We start from the raw sequence: 20,187 nt of genomic DNA on the forward strand, positions 1-20,187 counted from the left end.
GCCCCACCCCCAGCTAACCCCAGGTGGCTGGCAGAGCCCAGGGACTACTCCCCTCTGGAGAAGTTCTGTGACCCAGTGGAAGCTGCCCAGCTACATGTGAGATGTCCTGGTCTTCCTGCCCCAGGACAGGGGCAGCCAGCCTGCTGGACACCACTGCCAAGCGGGACCAGGCAGCCCCCAGCAGCCGGCACCAGGCAGCCCCCAGCAGCCGGCACCATGTATGCCCCTGTAGGTACCGTCAGTCTCAGTGCCCTCTGCAAATGATGGCAGACAGCCGCGCTCACCAGAAATGCCAGGAAGACTGGCCACAGAAGGCAGAGCTGGACAGACAAGCACCTGGGGGAAAGACAGACAGACAGAAGGGAAGACAGGCCCTCCAAAGACAGTGACCAGAAGCAGGAGGCAGCCCTGGAGTGCAGGACAGGAGGGCGCATCTCAGCCACAGCAGTCTTTGCCCAGTCAAATTAGCAACTAAGCCTCGGAGGGGCTCACAGGAGGAAAAGCCAGCAGGGCCCTCTGAAGGCAGATGTGACTGACTCAGCAGCTGCCTGAGAGTCACCGCCACACAGACCAGGTCCAGCAGGTTGCAGGTCCAGCGGCAGCTACTGCAGGGTGGCCCAGGCCCCCTGCTATGTCTCCTAACCAGTTCCATCCACAGGAATCTTCTCAAGACACATTTTCAATGAAATTCAAGCCTTCCTGTTCTGCTTCCCAGCATCCGCTGGGCTTAGTTTCCCTTGAGACAGTCCTAGGGATGCTGCAGGAAGCGGCAGAGCCACAAGCCTGGGACCAGGCAGACCAGAGGGCACCGAAGCAAGAGTGCAAGAGAACACAGACCCGTCCCATGTGCCTGACGCCGCGCCAGACACTTGCCCTCGCTCCCTGCGCCCTGGTCCAGGACCCAGGAGCTACAGGACACTGGGGAGGAGCAGCCTGCTAGAGGTCACACGGCAGACGGGACAGGCAGACTGTGCTGCCCCCAGGTCTGCCTGGCTCCCAGGCCCTGGAGCAACTCAGCGTGGGGTAGGGCAGGGGGGCCCAGGACCTCATCCTTCCCTGGCCTCTTACAATACGGAGCCTGAAGCGGAAGGGCAGGAGAGAGCTTTCGCCGTGAGAGTAAGGAGCAAAGTGAACGGGGTGGAAATATGGTTTGTGTATGCCACGTGAAAGGTACTGTTTCCAGAGAAGCCTGACATGTGACTGCTCATGGGAGGTCACAGATCTGACGGGAGGGAGAGCAGAAGCAGAAGCGACTGTCCTCCAGGGGCAAAGGCACACAGCGTAAGAGAAAAACGGGAGTATCTGAAGTTTTCAGGGAGGAGAGGGACGAGGATGGCAGACCAGAAGGAGTGGGGAAGAAGGCGTGGGGATGAAAGGCCTTGAAAAACAGCACCTTGTGAAACTCTTCAGAGGTAATGTGCCTTCAGCCATCCCAGGGAAACTGGAATTTGAGGATGACTCGACACCATATCCAGTGAACAAGGCAGTAACCAAGCAGCAGGGCACAGCTTCTGGGCCAAAACTATTCTCAGCTGTAAAGTAATGGGGGCCGGACACAGTGGCTCACATCTGTAATCCCAGCACTTTGGGAGGCTGAGGCAGGAGAATCACTTGAACCTGGGAGACAGAGGTTGCAGTGAGCCGAGATCATGCCACTGCACTCCAGCCGGGAAACAGAGTGACACTCTGTGTCTAACTAAATAAATAAAATAATAAATGAAGAAATTGAATACAGTGACAGGGACAATTCACCTGAGTCACCCCTGAAGTGAGTCTTAAAGCATCTCTAATTGCTGGTAACTGTTCACGACACATGCAGAGCATCCCGGGACAAGGCTGTACGGCAGTCAGCTCATAAAAGCACGTGGCAGCAGCCTCCTGCGCCTGGCCTCTGAGTCCCAGCTATTCAGACCAACCTCAGGGCAACGTGACGGAGGGCAGTGGACAAACTCTCAATATGAGTTTGAACTAAGGGAATCAAACCATGGGAATTCTTTTCAGATTTTTCAAATGTTGACAAAAAAAGCCAAACTCTGTAAAACATTTGAAGAGGTTGATTTTAAGTCAAATATGAGGCACTGGCTCAGGACACAGCCTCTGGAGGTCCTGAGAACATGTGCCCGAGGTGGTCACATTACACGCTGGTTTTATGCGTCAGGGAGACAGCAGCTACAGGCAACACATGTAAGGTACACGCTGGTCTGGCCCACAACACCTTGAAGGAGTAGCGTGAGGGTATCACATGTCCTAGACAGACGGAAAGATTTTATGGCTGAAGAGCTGACGTCGGCATAAAGAAATGTTTGAATTGAGATAAGCGGGGGTTCTTGCTGTGTGGATGAAGTGTCCAGGAAGCAGGCTTCAGAGTGAACAGATGGCAGATGTCTCTCATGGGACCTTAGAAGGTGACATGTAGTTAAATCTCTCCTGGATCAGGAAAGAAAGACCTGGAAAGGGCATGGCATTTCTCTCCAGAATGCACATTTCCCCCGCCTGAGGCAGTTTTCTACGGCCACTGAAAATATGCAGAAGGAATATATCCTGGGTATAATACTTTCATCCCCTTCAGGGCCTGCTCTCCGTCACATGCTGCCATCCCAGCGTCGGGCTGGAATCGGGAAGTTCACTGCTGTCACTGCGTCCTCATGCTAACGCTGGTCAGCAGCGCCTAAACTCCAGCAGGAGGAGGAACCAAGGACCCCTGCACAGCCCCATTCCCATCACCACCTCCACTCACTTTCCAAGGTTCTTGGGATCCCTTGGCCAAAAAGGGGGTCCATTCACTGGGTTAGAGGGCTTGGAATTTTACTTCAGTTTACACAAACAACTTGACTTAACTTTGATGTCTCTGCATTGTACACTTCGTTTTACCTCCAAAAATTAAAACCAAGCGAGCAGAAAAGCAAAGCAGGCATGTCCGGCGGCGGACCCGACCGACCTGGCAATGCCACCGCGGCTGGCGCGCGGCAGAGTCCGTGGCCGCAGGGAGTTGACTCCGCAAAGACACTTCCCCGGATCTGAGGAGAACAGCCGAGTCACGGCCGTGCCGCCAGGAAGAGGCCACCGTGGGCTCCCTTCTTCCCGCCATTCCTGCCCGGCCTTTCCGTGGGGACCACTCGAGGAACCGCCAAAGGCAGCTATGGGTCCTTCACTGGGTCCTCTCCAAACCCTAGAAACCCCAACTTTACGTGAAAAACTCGCAAAGAGGCACCATGTAAGGATATCACAACCAAGGACCCTGTGGCCGCGGGCTCTGTGTCCGAAGGTAATTAGCAGCTTCCGGTGCCAATGCAGGGAGACCGAAGCTTCCCGAGGTCACGCATGCTTGCCGCCTTGTACCAGATTCCACTTTCTTCTCACCAAACAAAACACATCCAGGAGGCGGCACGAGCTCCCGGCACCTGCCAGCCTCAAACAGTGCCTGTTCCAAATGAAAGAGCAGCGTCTGGAACTCAGCAGCCCCTGCCACAGACGGGTGGCCAAACACCCCTTAGCTTTGGGAGTCTGACACTGAAGCCAAGCAGGAATTTTGCGTTATTTTGGAGAGTTTCTCTACAGTTACTAGTTAATCCCCTTTAAGGTTCCAGAATTTTCTTTTAAAAATGGTGCTTTCAAAGTAGAGCCTTAAAAAGAATCCTCCGTAACTCTGACAGATACACAGGGACACAGGGACAGGGGGTGGTGTAACTGCCACCCTATGCCTTAGGAACGGCGGAGCATGCTTCTCTTTAGTCCAGCGTTCCATCCTCAACACTGGCCTCCACATCCTCTTTGGGCGATGAAGGGCATGACGTCCTCTGAGGCTGTCAATCTCCCAGTAGCGCAGTCCTTGGGGCAGACACGTGTCCCTGTCCTGTAATGCATATGCTGCGCGATGCTGTGACAGCAGCCACGGGATTCAATCCAAGGCTCTGGCTTTCCTTCTACAGGGCAGGAGTGGGTCCAGGAGACAGGGCGCCCGGTCGCTGTGTAGAGCAGTGCCGTGGGGGCCGGAAGCCCTCGGCATGGCGTCTGGTTGACGGAAAGTCCTTCGTCCACACTTCCTGTTATTACTGAAGTTTCTTGTTGGCCTCCAGTTTGCTCCTGGACGCCTGAGGCATCCTCCCCGAACCCCTCTCTGCACGATGGGGGTTACCGAGCACCTGCAAGGCCTTGGGTGGGGGGGGGTGAGAGGGGGCGGAGCCACCTCACCCTCCAGCCTCGGAACCCAACACCTAGCACTTTCGTGCATGTCACTTTTTCTACAATAAACCCGCACTGCTTTTATAGGCAGGAAGGGGGGAGTCTGCTCTAACACTTAAGCCCATATTATAGTGATTCCAAAGTGAACGACTGAGTATAAGAGTTTTTAAGCTCACCGTGATTCCGCCCCTGGGCAGTGGTTTGTGATCCCATCTGACATTCTGCTGCTCTCCTGGCCAGTGACTGATGCCATAGCTTCTCCTCTGTCCTCACTCCCCAACAGCTCCTTCCCAACCTCACTCTGGGCCAGTGACTCTGCTTGCTAAATCCATGGGAAAACACACGGCTCTGGCAGAGAACCGGGGGTCATGAGCTCCTGCCGCCACGTCTCCGCCTGGGCTCTGCCTCTGTGCCAAGTCCTCTCCAAGGGTGGCCCTTCCTTCACCAAGTGAGCAACAGCTGGCAGGAGGGGGAAGAGCACAGCCATGCCCACAACTCTGGCAGTCCACCTACCCAAAGCATAAACAGGAGGCAAAGATGGAGTCGCACTGACGCCACGTCTATTACATCTCAGTGGCAGGCAAATGGTTATGCTTTCTTCTACCACAGAGCTACTTTATAACTAACATTTTAAAAAAGAAATAAAAAGAAGCAAAGTCTACAGATAAAAAGTCATAAGGGAAGTAGAAGAAATCAAAGTTGATCTAGGACAAAAGGTATTTTGCCCTTTTCTTCCTCCAGCACAGGTGACAATATCCCAAACCCAAAACCAACCCCCAAAATGCCTCCAAATCCCAAACTTCTTCATGGTGGCACTCAAAGGCAACGCTCATTGTCAGCATTTCTGATTTTAAATTTTTAGACTTAGGATTCTCAACCAGTGAGTATAATGCAAATATTCCAAGTTTCAAAAAGATCCAACATGCAAAACACGTCCACTTCCAAGCATTTCAGGGAAGAGACGCTCAACCTGTGCAGACTTTCCCAAAGACGTGACATGCTCATCTGACACTTCGAAAACCTCAACTTCAATGGTGCACAAATCCATGGTAGGAAAAGTGCTTTTCTGTTGGAAGTGGGAATTTATTAGGACTAAAGTGTATTGAGACAGAACCATGATCAGAAAAAGGCTGTGTTGAACACGAGACCATCCACACGAGAGAATGGCCAGGAAATGGGGCAGATCAACCTCGGGAGGCCACCGAGGACCCTTCCTGTCCCGAGTACATGCTCATCTGTTCAGAGGGAGCCAGAGCTCATGGCGAATGCTGGAGTCATTCCTGACAATTTTATACACATACGTGTGTGTGTGTGTGTGTGTGTGTGTGTTTCCACACCTTCAAATGTCAAAAGAATAGTTAAGATTAAATTTAATCATTAAGAAATGTATAATAGCAATTTGGGATTGACATAAAAATACACCTCAAAATGTTTCTACTCCCATATCATAAAATGTGGCTTTGAAGACAATTTCCTATCCATTTTCAAATTATCACCTTACCTGAGATCAGTATTTCTTTGTAGTATTTTACAGCGGGTTGAAATGACCAGAATGCCGTATGCAAGAGCAGGCTTCACACGAGAGGCTTCTACGGCTCAGGCTGGTGTGCAGCCTCAGTGACCTGTGTCATACAGGACTGCTGCACACGCGTGCATCCTTTCTCTGCCCACTGTTCCTGGGCACTGCTGCTACATTATTTAAAATTACTCTGCAAACACTCCCACCACGCTCACCAACCCGTGCACGAATCTGCAATAAATGCCAGGAGATACGGCACTGTCTTCGACCAATTTGGAACCTGGTTACAAGGAAGGCAAATAGTCAGCGTCAGCCTCATGGGACAGCATTCCCTACATGAGCCACCTCTCAAGAGCGGTGGCTCGCCCCAAAGGAAGAGAATGAGGGTGACAGGCTGCAGGAGAGGCGCAGGCCTCGAACTGGCATGTAAAGGCGACATCATAGGCGTTCCTCAGTACTAGTCAATCGGATGCTGAGATGGCATTTACTGAGGAAGTTCTAAAAAGCTGATGCGCATCTTTTATCTTTATGAGAGAACTCTGAAGACAGGCATTACCATCCCTGGCTAAGAAATGAGAAAACAAAACCGAGCTGCTCATCAACTCGCTGAGCTCCCAGAGCAAACCAGCAGCGTGGGCAGGCCCCAGGTCCCCTTTGCAGGAGGCTGAAGGCCCGGACTGCCTGACCGCGAGCCGGGATCCCATGCCAGGTCTACACAGGCAGGGTGTGCTTCCGAAGGTTAACCTGAAGCCCGCTTTGTTAGGTTCACATGGAAACTGCATATTTACCATCAAGCTACCAAAAAACCCTGTTACCCTTGTGCCACGCCTGGCTGAGCACAAGCAAGTTGTCCCAAAAATGCCCAGCTACAGAAGTCAGAGCTTACACGGAAACAACGCCAGTGAGGTGAATGCGAGAGAAAGTGAAAACCGAAACTGCTGACATGAGCCAAAATCTTAAAACTGCAGCTTCCCGTGGTATGTAAAGCTCCCCACTGCTCCCCCAGACCCCAGTGTGCTGGGGTGAAAAACAAGCTGCCTGACCAGTAACAATGCAGAATAAAACCAAGGTGTGAAAACAGAAAGGAGCCCCTGAGCATCCCCCAAGAGGCCAGGGCACCGTACCCCACGGACACAGCCTTCTGGAAGCAGGGCAAAGACACCTCCGGAACTCCGGGTTTGGAAAATGACAGAAAACCTGGCCAACCTGGGAGAATCACAAGGCCAAGAAAGACATCTCTTCTTGGAAATGCCCGGCCTGGCTTCAGCTGGCCTTAACTTCTTTTCAGAGTGACGTGTAGGTCTCACTGGGGCACTGGAGGGTGCAGGTGGTGCAGGTGGCAGCAAGGGCTGCCTGTCAAGGAGGGTGCAGGAGAGCCAAGGCCAGAGACCCAGGCCTCAGTGCGTAGTCCCCGAAAGTCCCAGCCATGCTGCCCTGAAGGACGTGTGTGGAAGGGGACACGGTTTCCCTCAGCCCCATGCCTTCGGGAGGTTCGGATTTTATTCCGGGTGAGGCGGCGTGGCTGGGAAGAATGGTACCCTCACAACGAGTTTCAACCCTGGAGGATTCTAAGTGGAAACAGGGGTTTTACAGAAAAAGAAAAGGGGAAAAAAAATCTGTTTCCATGGCCTATAGACTTGGAGCACTTTAAAATGTTACCTATAGGCCAGGTGTGGTGCTCATGCTTGTAATCCAAGCACTTTGGAGGCCAAGGTGGACGAATCACCTGAGGTCAGGAGTTCAAGACCAGCCTGACCAACATGGTGAAATCCCACCTTTAAAAAGATAAAATAAAATAAAATGTTACCTATGAGGCTGAGCGAGGTGGCTCACGCTTGTAATCTCAACATTTTGGGAAGTCGAGGAGGGCGGATCACTTGAGGTCAGGAGCTCAAGACCAGCCTGGCCAGTATAGTGAAACATTGTCTCTACTAAAAACACAAAAAATCACCTGGGTGTGGTGGCACATGCCTGTAAGCCCACCTACTTGGGAGGCTGAGGTAGGAGACTTGACTGAACCCAGGAGGTGGAGGTTGCAGTGAGCCAAGATCGTGCCACAGAACTCCAGCCTGGGCGACAGAGTGAGACTCTATCTCAGAATAAACAAATATATAAATAAATAAAAATCACCTATGGAGTGAAATATTTCTGATCACAACTGATGCTTTTTTTGTTAAAGAACCTGAAGGTACTTGGAAGACAGATGATGTCACTGACTCATTTAATCAACAAAAGCTGGTGGCTACAGAAAAGGCGTGGTCTGCCCATGGTCCTGTGGCTAGTGGGACCCAGCCCGGCTCACTGCAAGCTCAGAGCTCTCTCCCACAGGCCTTCGCAGGGATCAGGGCCAGGGGTTACACCTAAACCAAGTAGCTGGTGCCTTTGGGAAAAACACATCCTTTAGCACCAGAGAGAAGAAAAAAACATCAGCATTTCTCTGTCACTTACAAGGCATGGAGCCCTTTCATTTCTAAGAAGTATGGCCTCTTTTACCACGGGAAAGAGCACCCAAATTCAGTGAACCTGAAAACCCACACCTTCCTGCTCACCTTCTCCGTACTCTTCCAATAAGCCAGAGTCTCTGAAAGCCTATTTGGCTCTGCGCAAGGCCAGCGGGACAGGGCAGGAGCGGGCAGACTTACCTGTGCTGGGCATGTGGTTCACGCGGGCAGGATTCAGCAGCTCCACTGGCTGGTCTCGGCCAGAAAGTCCATCTGGAGAACAGAGAAGGCACTGGCTTGAGAAACTGCATGCATTTCAGCCAAAATACTTTACGCTGGCAGTCTGCAGGGACTGACACCCCGAACAATGGAAAGGCATGTGTCCTTCCGACTTTTAAAGGGGGATACTTTCCGTTTCATCACAGGTCATTTGTATTTGCCAAAGAAAATCCAGGTTTCTTAGTAGAATAACCAGAATACCTCCGAATACCTCCTACTGAGATACAGCAAGGGCCTGCCTCTGGCCAAAGAGCCACCGGCTTGGCAATCTGGGCTGACTTGTTCATCAACCACTGGTGCTGATCAGAAGTCGGCTTTTCTGCAGACCACAAGCACTAAGATCATCAAGAGAGAAGAGCAGCTCTTCCTCTGCCCAGATAGTCACAAACAGTCTGGACGCTCACAGAAACGCAGCCCAGGGAGCACTCCAAACCCGCCGGTGTGCGGACAGGGAGGAGGCGAGCCAGGGCCTCTCCAGCTGCAAACAGGCACGGAGGAGAATGCTTCGCCAGGTGTCCTCAAGGTACAGAGTTCTTTCTTTAAAATCCACTTTTAGACTGTATTCGGGAGCTGCTTCTATCTATTCCTGCTCACTGCAGAGATGAGACTGGAGCCCACCCACCACCTAAACCTGGCGCAGGCTGCATTGAGACTGCCTGGGATTCTTCTACACCCCCCAAGCAGAAAGGAAAGAAAACTCTGGCAAGACTTCCAGGGATCACACTTTCCTTTTAAGATTAGCTTCTGGCAAGTGGTGGAAAATGCCCTGCAATAATGTGCATCTCAGCACAGACTCGCACGCGGAGGTCACTTCCTTACTCAGTGAAGAAGAGGGCACCAGCCCTGCAGGGCAGCCGTGGGATTCTGCAGACACAAGTTTTAAAACATGATAAAAACAACTCACATCAGGTCAAATGGCTGCCAAAAAAAGCCCACTTTTTATCTAAAATAGATAATTCCTAGCAGAGCCAAACTCTGTCTGTCCTTGGAGATGTTCAATACCCAAGGGTGGGAACAATAGCCCTGGGAGACTGGAGAGCACGCTCTTGGGATCAGAAGCCATCCTACACTAGAGCTGGAATGTGTGAGGCCAGCGTGGACCTGCGGGAGCTCACAGGTGAGGCTGCTCTTGGGCAATGCAGAGACCAAACGTGGGGGCCAGAAATAAAAATCCAAATTAAGACAACAACCAAAAACCACGGGTACCTCTCCAACCAAGCGGCAGCTCCTCCCAAGTGGCAACGCTAAAGCTTTCGAAAGAGAAATAAGACACTGGGCATATCTGGGGGCAAGACAGTTCTGCTTCTGGGGCAGGAGAAAGGCTGGCAGGTCACAGTTACACCTTAGAAGCAACCACCAGACCTGAGCAACTGTCCCAAGTCTTCACACAGTCCAGGGCTTTCTCAAAGAAGATGACAGCCAAGGGGATGGGCTGGACCCTGGACTGTAAACTTAATGCCACACCTCAGGAGAACCTTCACTGCAACTCAGAAAGACATTCCACGTAGGGATGGGAAGTACCTTGCAAGCCTTTTTTCCTAAAAATAAATAAATGCTCATTGTGTGTGTATATATATTTAATCCAAATCCCACTATAAATAATTTCAGAAACAGCAGAAGGCACTTTTGAAGATCTGAATGTAGTTTTCCAATGGGAAGGGCAGGAGCAGGGTACTCAAAGTGGGGGGGGCCCTCTTCAGGGCTCTGCAACAGCTCCTGCAAGAACTGCCCCTGCCCCCCGTGGTCAGCTCAATGCCCACCCATAGCTTCCATCTCAGCAAAAGCCCTGGAACCACAAGTCTGGAAACCAAGAAGCCTCCTGGGGCTAGCAGCAGCAGTGGGGCCAGAGTCCGGCTCAGGCAAAGCCCCTTCTTGAGTCTGGAAGTGAGCCCCTTATGCCCGAGCCTGAAAGGGGATTCCCTCTGGCACCAAGTTCATAAATGAGGCCGAATTACGGGCTACCTGTACTACACTGAAGCAGGTAGACACATCAGATCTCAGTGCAGCCGATTCGACTTGCAATTCGCCATACTGCAGTGTTCCCGTAACCACAAGCATCACTCGCGTTTCAGGTCACGGCGCAGCTCAGTGGGTATTGGCTCACCTACCTCTCTGGGTGCTGGGCTGGGCCGTGTCCCACCTACTCTACAGGAAGGCATTGATCATACACTCGCACTAGCGGGCACACCAAGGAGAATGCCATTCACTAAGGGCACGTGGATTCCCCACGTAAACCAGACCGTGGACTTAACATGTCTAGTCCTGTCCACTGATGGGCAGGGTGGTTCTGACACCAGCCAACTGGTACCAACTGGGCATCCAGTGACCCAGTTCCACTCTCTCACTAACTGCCTGGAGCTAGCACACACGCCACAGCCTAGGGGCTCAGGCCGACAGGCAGCCCCCACTTCACACACAAGTCCTGGGCCTCCTGGACTTCTGAAGATCGGCTATAAATCAGGGGGTCCCACAAGCCCCTCTCAGGTTCTACAATTTGCTAGAAGGGCTCACAAAACTCAGAAAAAACACTTTACAATGTTGACCGATTTATCGTAAAGGATGCAAGTAAACAGCAACATGCAGGCGGGGCCGGCAGGGTCCTGAGTGCCTGGCCCGCTGTCTCAGCACCACTGGGGTCAGCAGTGCGGCTGGACATTCTGCCCTGCTCACCTCTCGGTCCTGGTCATTACCCCATCCCAAGGCTACCCAGGGGTCCTGCCCTAAGCCACCTCCTTAGCATGATCTCAGAAGCCCATGAGCAGCACCTCCTTAGGAATGACGAGAGGCTCTCTCGACACTCAGGAAGTTCCCTGCCAGGAACGAGGACAAACACCACACAGGGATGCTGCTTGTTCTCGCTGTGTGCCACTGGGCCTGGCTGGCACTGTAACAGCCTGTAAATTCAAACCCCCACACTGCCATGTTCGCGTCTTTGCAGAATGACATGGAAATGCTTGAAGGGAAACCGTTCTGATGCGGCACTGGGTTAACGGGAAGCAACTGTTCTCAGGGAAGGGGCAGCCGTGTGGAACTACTGAAAACAGCAGGAGTGTCTCAAGCACACGGGGGCCTTGGAGGCGGCGGCACAGACGTGGGTCTCAGTGCGGATGCTCACCCCACATGTGGAGGTCCCATGAGCCCCAGGCAGCTGCAAGCAGGGCCACAGCCTCTTTAAGACAAGATCCCGGACTGGGCCATCCCTGGTCGTCCACCTGGGGAGTATGACCAATGCCGCATCCCTCATTACAAAAGGGGGGCGTGCAGGGCAGTAGCCACAATTGAAGAGCCAAACACTGAAGGTGCTGTGACAGAGGTGGCTGGTGGAACAAGATCCCGGGAGCAGGCCTGGGAGCCAGCTTTGGAACGGACCTCAACAAAGCACACCTGTCACCAGGGTGAAAGGCACAAGCTGCAGGACACAGCCGCTGGAACGCGTGACGGCATCCGTTAATGTGCACAGAACAGATTCTCAGCACCGTGCTTTTTCAGACACCCGATTCCAGAGTGAGTTAAAATGAAATTAGTGATGAGAGGGAATTTCCGCATTGATCTGCCGCAGGCTGAGGAGAAAGCAGTGCTAAGAACCTAACGTTTATAGGCAGGAAAATAATTAAGATGGGAATCAAAGTACCACTTCCTCATCACACACCTGCTGCAAGCGCGTTACCCCTTATCTGCTTCCGCTTGAGAGTCTATTTTTGGAAACCCCGCTGGACAGGATGAGGATACTGAGTGTCCTCAAACAGCATTTAAGCAGGCGCACGCTCAGAGGGGAGCCGGGAGCGTGGGCACCTCCACATCCTCCACAGCACGTGGCGCGCCCCGATGCGCTCAATGCGCTGACGGCCAGCTGCGGTGTCCGCGTCACGCTTGTGAGGAGTCCCTTTCCAGCCGGCAGGACCGAGCACTGGGTGAGACTCGGAGTCTGCCCACGGGAGGAGCAGGGACAGGACAGACAGTGCTTCTGCTTTTCAGAATCCACCTCACGTGAGACAGGTAGGTGTGTCTGACCAGAAACCTGGCCTTCCGGAGCCAAAGGACCTTACTTTCACCCGGATGGCCCAGGCCCCTCACTTCACACTTGGGGAAATGGCCCTAAAGGGCTGTGCAGTGTGCCAGGATCATGGAGTGAGCGCCAGCCGGAACCCAGGTTGGTCCCAACTAAACCAGCGCCTGGTGCGACGCTGGACCTTGAGCAAACAGGAACCCACTAAGACCAGTGCCCTTCACCGGGGGTTCCACACCACAGCGCTGCCACACAAGCAGGGCAGTATCTTGGGCCAGTGAAGGCAGCACACGGAAGCCCCACAACAGGCTCCTGAACTGGAGGCGGAAGGGAGCGGGCAGAGCGGAGGTTTCCGTCCTCGGGAAGCAGCGTCCTGCCCGGGGCCACCCTGTCCTGCCCGGGGCCACCCCGTCCTGCCCGGGGCAGGGTGAAAGGTGCCTCTGGGAGGTTTTGTTTACCTTTTCCGGATGACCAAACACTGATCATCTTTTTACACGTTTATGGGCTTTTTTTTTTTTTTTTGCCATTTTGGACTCATGTGTTTTTGAACCTTTTCTCCCCCCAGTTGGGTTGTCTTTTTCTTACCGAGTCAGAGGAATTCTTTAAAAATTCTGAACATTAACCCTCTGTCAGTTAAATGCTGCAGATATCCTCTCAAAGGTCCTACTTCTCCATCTTTTAAAGCTCACGCTTTTATATTGGGTTCAAGAACTTCTTCTCTTCCTGGAGGCTCACAGATATTTTAACATATTTTTACCCTGAAACTTTGCTCCCTTTTATACGTAAGTCCCTCGTCTACTGGCACTGATGTTTGTAATCACTATGAGGCAGGGCTTTGGGGCAGGTTTTCCTGTGGGGACCCCTCAGTGTTACTAACCGATCTTCTCTTTCACCACGGATCAGCAACGTTAGTTCCCTCATAAGCCAAATCTCAGTCCCACTGGCCAACTGGTTTCTGGTTTTGCCAATAGTCACACTGTGTTAACCACCAAAACTACAATAATTCTTAATATTGGCAAGGCAAAAAGAAACCTGCCTTTTGCTTCAGATCATCTGGGGCAAAATTGACCCTTTAATCTGCCACATAAATTTCAAGATTAACTTGTCAAAGTCCACCAAAAAGGAGGGAGGGAGGGAGGGAGGGAGGGAGGAAGAGGAAGGAAGGAAGGGAGGGAGGAAGGGAGGAGAAGGGACAGGGAGGGAGGAAGGAAAGGAAGGAAGGAAGGGGAAGGAAGGAAGGAGGAAGGAAGGGGAAGGAAGGAGGAAAGAAGGAAAGGAAGGAAGGGGAAGTAGAAGGGATGGAGGGAGGGAGGAAGGAAGGAAGGGGAAGGAGAAGGGACGGAGGGAGGGAGGAAGGAAGGAAGGGAGGGAGGGAGGGAGGGAAGGGGGGAGGGAGGGAGGGAGGGAGGGAGGGAAAAAACTGGCTGGGACAGCACTGCATCTATCTTTTGGGGAGAAGATAATATTTACAGTATTGCATCTTTCAGTCCATGAAAATTGGGCTATCACCTCATTTCATTTCTCACAGAAATGGTTCAGAATTTTCAGTGTAGAGGTCTTGAATATCTTTAGATTTATTATTAGGTATTTGATATTTCCATTTCAATTTCTGCTTGCTTGCATAATTTTTACACATTGGTCCTGCAGCGTAGAATATTCATTCCAATCATATTTCTGTAGTTATTATGTATTTTCTACATGCAGAATCATGTCGCTTATAAATAATGGCAGTTTTGTTTCCGCCTTTCAGACCTCATGCCTTTTCTTCTTCTGTGGTCTGCTGGCTCAGTCCTATAGTGCAGTACTGAGAGAAACTGGTCTCATTTCTGATCTTACAAAGAATGTTTCCTATGTTTTATTAGAAAGTCTATTGCTGCTGCAGGTGTCCAACAGGTAACTATCAGATTAAGGAAGCTCCAGTCTACTCCCAGTGTGCCAAGACATATTTTTAAATCATATATGTTTGCTCATCTGTATGAAACTTTTCTGCATCAATTCAAGTTATTAAATAATTTCCCCTTCCATCAGATAACATGGTAATACTCCTTTTCCCACGTCAAGCTAACTTTGCATTCCTGTGATGAACCAGCGTGGTCAGGCCCAGGGAGGAAAGCAGCAACAGCTTGGCACACCTGGGAACACTCTTTCCCACACTTGACTCTGAAGACAGAGACCTCAGGCCCACACGTCACCCTCAGCACCACACTTCAGTATTTTGTTATGAGCACAAAAGGAGAACTGGATGGATTCACATTCTGAAGTGTGTTTGGTGGGGGACTGCTGACATAGACGAACACACCGCAACGGCTCTGACCCAAGAGTCGTGTGCACACCTCCCTGTGCTGACCGAGCTGCTTTTCAGACACGGGGATGGAAGCTCAGGGCTACTGGGAAACAGTAATGGCTCGGTCTCATTGCAGCCACTCTCCCTGTCCTTTCCTACTTTTCAAACAAAGGTTTTGTTTTAGAACAGCCATGAGTTTATAGGAAAATCAAAGATAGTGGAGAGATGCCATAAGCTCTGCACCCTCCACCGCCATCATTCACATCTTACATTAGCATGCTGTGCTCAGGGATCGTGAGGGAAAAAGCCTGCCCTTGATTCACATCTCCTCCGCTTTTCCCGGTATCCATTTTCTGTCCTGGCACCCATCCAGGATCCTGCCTCTCTTGGCTGTGACAGTGTCTCAGACCTTTCTTGTTTTCGATGACCTTGACAGCTTCGAACAATCCCGCTTAGATATTTTACAGAATGTGTCTCCACGGGGGTTTGTCCCAGGGCCTCACTGGGACTCCAGGGACAGAGCCATGTGAACACCCTGGCAAGGGCTGACGTCAGACCAGAGGAGCCCAGATACCGTCAGACCTAACTTCATGGGCAACAGCAGAATTCCCAAGGTTTAAAGGAAGAGCTTAGCCTTACAGCAAAGACAAAGGAAACCACTTGGTTCTCTTCGCTGGGGCAAAATAACTTGTCTTTTGCCTGAATAAAGAGGGAAGGAAAATGCCTTCTGCTGGGAAGACTGGCCGTGAGGAAAACAGACTCTTGTGCTGCAGCAAACTGGCAGGTATATGTGACCAAGTCCTGCTCCTGGCTCATGTGCCCCACCAAGACCTGCATCTCCGGGAGGGCGTGGCGCGGTGCACACCACAAACCTTCCCTTCGCACACGTGTCATCGGTGTGGAGTGCAGTGGGTACCTATTTGGGTTTGGGCCCTTGTGCCGTCCCCTCGGGCCTCTAACCCGTGTGCTCCGCGGCAGTATGGTCCTGGCGCTTTGATGACCTTCCTTGATTAAATTATAAAAGGGAGCTCAGTGGACTGAAATGTCATGGCTTGGAGATAAAATGTTCTATAAGGTCAGCCAAATACTCAGACTCCGCCTAGGTCCTTCCCCTGACGGGAGCCACCAGAGGGGTCTCCATGTGCCGCCCCAAGCAGGACCTGCTCTGGCCTCCGCCCGGCTCAGCCTCCTGCTTTCTGTGTGACCTCAGCAGCCCCCGGCCCTACCATCAGCACATCCTCCCTCCACTGTGCAGCCCACACCCTGGCCCCACACCTGGGCCTCCGTGGGGGCTTCTGCTGAGAGCCTTGAGCATCCCAGGCCACTAGATTCTGCTTTCCCCACTGTGCAGGTTACTGAAAATCACTGAAGTTCCATAACAGTTCTTGCCTCTGCCCATTAATAGAAATTAAACTTTAATGAGTAAGTGCTGTGAGCTCCTCAGGCATGCCAACATAGTTTATGTGTATTTATTAGAGAAAATGAAAATGGAAAAAGATTCTTTCCCGAAGCAGTATTTTCCTCCAGGGTAATCACGCAGTCTTTTAAAATGTCAAGGATAACCTAAGAAGTAAGCCTACTGTCTCTCCACCACGAATCACAACTGGCCGCAGCTGCGGGCTCACGAAGTGTGGGTCTGTGGAGATGCTGAAGGACACTGGGCTGGCTATAAGCAGTCAGGTCTCCAAACAGCAAATCCAAGGACAAAGGACGCACTGAGGTGGAGAGGGGGCAGGGGATTCCAGATATGCCCGCCAGTCCTGATGTTTTGGTCTGGATTTGAACAACTGGCTGTAAAAAGACAGTTTTTAAGACAACTAGTAAACATTAAACATCACTTGGGCATAAGGTGAGGTGTAGGGACCATGATTTGTTCTGCTGAGTGCTACAACAGGGTTAGATCTGGCAGAAATACACATTCGAGTATTTAAGGATGGTGCTGGGGCCTTTGAGATGGGTTTTAAATTCTCCAGAAAACAAAGCTGTGGGGAGACAAAGTGGTCACGATGGAGAGCCCCAGGGATGTCCTGAGGGGCGGTGGCTGTGGGCCCTAGCTCTACGCACTCGTCTTCCTTTCATATGTGTTCGAAACTTTCCGTAACAATTTTTCTAGAGATGCCAAGAATAAAGACAAGGCTGCCCCCACTGTCTACTCAACAGTTTGTCCTCTCTGAGCATCTGCTAGGTGATCTACCTGGCTTGTTCTCTCCCAAATATCCCGCCAGTCTTCAGTGTGTCCCCAACCCCTATGTGTTCAAGCAGCCATACACATCTGGTTCGTAGCTCAGCGAGCAGGCCCTGAGCATCTGGGAACATAAGAGTGAGCGACACAGTGGCCTGGCTCCAGCCAAGCAGAACCAGGGACCCACCCCGGCTGTCTGCATCCGGTCCTGCCATGGGGTCTGCCTGGTGCCAGCAGCTGCCAGACATGGGCCAGAGGAGACCACAGGGGGACAGGAGACTATGAGGAGGGGACAGAGGAGACCGCAGGGGGACACCTGGCTCTCTCATGTGCCCAGCCTGGCTCGCTAACACCTGCAGCTTAGTTGGATGACGGGACAAAAGGTCAAACTGAGCCAGCCGGACACGCAGATTCAGAGGCAGACAGAGCCCGGTAGAGAGGCGAACACGGGCAGGAGTGAGCCAGGGAGGAAAGGGAACAGCAGGTTACTACTCGGGGATTTCCCAGGGAACATGTGGCAATGGAAAAACGCTGCCTCACCCTCCCATTTGAGAAACAATCCAGGCACCCTGGAGGTGTGGCAGAGGGAGAAGCACAGGGGCGCCGTGAGCCACCGGGTGCAAGGAGCAGTGTCGGGAATTGGAAAGGGGGCTACCCAGGGCCATCCTATCCCCACGGTCCTGGCACCCAGCACAGAGCCAGGTGTGTGGGTGGGGGCTGGCCAGGCACTGGCTGAGTGGGTGACGGCCACGAGGCTAGGAGGAGTGACAGCAAGCCAATGTCTCTGTTCGACAGCCAGAGAACAGTGTTTGCTGGAGGGACTCTCAGGGCCTCTCCTCAAAAGTTCTGCAGGGCCTGGCATGGCCATGCTGCCTCCTCCCTAAGTAAGACCACACAGAGCCAGCTCTCAGCTGTGGCCCAGGCCAGGTCAAGCGTTCATAAGTGATTTAGCAAATCAGGAGAAAATGCGTTGTCTGCCTTTGAAAACAGCATTGAGAAGACTGTCCTGCTCTGGACGGTCTGCTCCTGGGAGGACGTCCACTGCCCAGTGGAGAGGGCACGTGGGGGTGAGTCACTGCACAGCCGCTCTGTACAGCACAGAGAGCGCGAAGGATCACCTGGTGTGCCCTGTGCAGGTTCCCCAGAGCCGCCTGGCAGCTGCTGGGTGATCCAGAGCAGTGGGAGGAGCCACACACGGCAGCCGTTTACCAGGAACACTGCAAAACACACACATGGCATCTCCACGGCTAATGGAAAGCCGTTTTCTGGGTAGGTTCCCTTCAATTAGGTTAATGAGGAAAGGTGACGCGTTGTCAGCCATGGCTGGAGACACACGGGCTGTGCGGTCCGCCCGTGGATAACCACGTTCCCTCGCTGCCCGGCCGCCCGCACGCTGGGCAAACTGAAAGGCCTGTGTTTTCATGCTGTGCCCACCGCTTCTGTCTCCCCTTGGGCATCCTACTTGCTAAACAAACACCTCTTCAGTCCCAAGAAGTCTAACAAATATTCGGCAATTCCTACCTGGCTTACCCTCCCCGTGTGGGAGGCGGCCCTGCAGGGTTTGGGGTGAACATCTCCCCATCAAGTGGAAATGAGGCTGACGTGAGGAGTGAAACAAACACAGATAAAGAATGAGGTGCACAGTACATGGGGGGCAGGAGACGCCCTTCTCCCTCCGCGTCACCTTCGCTTCAGTGCCGCACACGGGGCCCTCGCCCTCCCTGCCAGGGCAGCTGATCTGCACGAGCTGCTCACGAAATGTGAGTCAGCAACGAACACCGTTTTGTCAGCGGAAGCACTCTCCCAAAACAGCTTCCACACCTCCGAACCTCACACGCTCGCCGAGGTGCTGTGGTCAGGCGGCAGGAACTGGAAAATAGGTGCACATGAACAAGCAGCTCAGAAAAAGTGAGTCACTCGTTCATACCAATAAACCCCAACTGGCCGTTCGCAGAAAGTCTAGGCAGGCACACTGGCCGGGAGCATCAAAGCAGAGATCCATCCCCGGGGCAAAGCGGAGAATGGAGGGCGGGACCACACCCTTTCCTTCTCTCCACAGACCAGACTTCCAAGCACCGCTCATTTTCTGTGCGGAAAAAGGATCCTGTGATGCCAACTTTAAGGCGGCATTTCGGAAGTGACCAATCTGTGGTCAATGGCCAGAGAGATAGGGAGCGAGTGAGGCTGGGGGGTCCCCCAGCACCTGCAACCCTCGGTGATGGTCTGCCGAGTCAGGCTGACCCCGCCAGCAGCTGCCCAGCGAGCAGCTGTGCTGGTGGCCTCACCCAGCAGAAGTCTGCTCCAAGGGTGCTTGAGCCAACAGACCCTGGGGTTGAAAGCCTTACTCTTCCAGCACTTCCTAGGATGGCACTTGCCTCAATTCACTGAAAATGTGTTTCATTTTCTAAACTATTATTCTTGCCGTCTCTTGCTAGAACTAACCTTAACATCGTGCTTACATTCTAAATGAGAAACAAGAGCAGCTAACTCCTAGCGGGTGCTTATGATGCTCAGGCACTTAGCTCTGGGTCTCATTCACAGAAGTGGTCCTCACGGTACTCACCAGGGAAACAGCCACCATAGATACTACCACTGTTCCCGTTTTAAAGAAGCCGGGAGATGATAAAGGCAACCTTGATCAAGGTTGGGACCAGCAGTCAAAGCTTCCCCCACTCTGTTGTTCTGCCTCTCCACACGGACTGATTCAAGCTTCAAGGTCACATCACATCGCTGGCTCATTCGTTCAAGTTTTGCTGAACAAGCTGTTAAGCAACTGTCGCAATTTTGGGGATACGGGCTTCTAAGTCCCTGCACACCAAACTTCCTCTCGTGAAGAGGGGATGCCACATTAGTAACAGCAGACTGTGTTGGGTCATGTGCGGGAACAACCACCATGCAGGTGGGACAGGCCGGAGCTGCTCCTTTAGACAAAGTGACCTGACGGGGCCCCAAGAGGAGGCGGCGTTTCGAGCAGACACCTGAGAGATGTGTGGCGTCAACCCTCCCAAGGAGGTGCACAGGAGGCGGCATCAACAGCAAGGGCAAGGCCTGGGAAGGGGACGAGCCTGCTGGGTTTCCATGGGGCAGGAAGAAGAGATGAGGACTCAGTTACGAAGGCCACAGAGAGGACCTTCCATTCCGACTTCAGCCACCGTGCAGAGCGTTGTCCAGGGCAGGGAAGGGGCTGCAGAAGGTGGGGGAGGTCGAGGGAGAGCTGAGCAGATTCCTGGGTCCCGGGAGGTGAGGGGAGTGGTCCAATTGTGAGAGATGAGGAAAGGGATCACCAGGATTCTG

The 20,187-nt window shown here is 52.5% G+C and overlaps 1 protein-coding gene and 1 long non-coding RNA gene across 13 annotated transcripts in view; one reads left to right on the forward strand and one right to left on the reverse strand.

Moving 5' to 3' along the window:
- The window catches only part of HDAC4 (histone deacetylase 4), a 372,535-nt gene that overhangs the window by 192,712 nt on the left and 159,636 nt on the right, over positions 1 to 20,187 (reverse strand). For 8 of the 12 annotated variants that reach the window (XM_078328916.1, XM_078328922.1, XM_078328923.1 and 5 more), the window contains one exon: positions 8,344 to 8,415. The exons of 1 other annotated variant lie outside the window; for it this stretch is intronic. In XM_078328916.1, coding sequence (XP_078185042.1) covers positions 8,344 to 8,415 — 72 coding nt within the window. Of the gene's footprint in view, positions 1 to 8,250; positions 8,418 to 20,187 lie in introns of those variants that run through there. 3 more of the 12 variants (XM_078328921.1, XM_035306234.3, XM_078328915.1) reach the window with 2 other exon arrangements.
- LOC144576738 (uncharacterized) lies at positions 12,255 to 16,156 on the forward strand. Its single transcript, XR_013519183.1, has 2 exons — positions 12,255 to 12,417; positions 15,168 to 16,156. It is a non-coding gene; the product is annotated as an uncharacterized LOC144576738 (long non-coding RNA).

Source organism: Callithrix jacchus, chromosome 6 (assembly GCF_049354715.1).
Source record: "Callithrix jacchus isolate 240 chromosome 6, calJac240_pri, whole genome shotgun sequence".
Classification (NCBI taxonomy): Eukaryota; Metazoa; Chordata; class Mammalia; order Primates; family Cebidae; genus Callithrix; species Callithrix jacchus.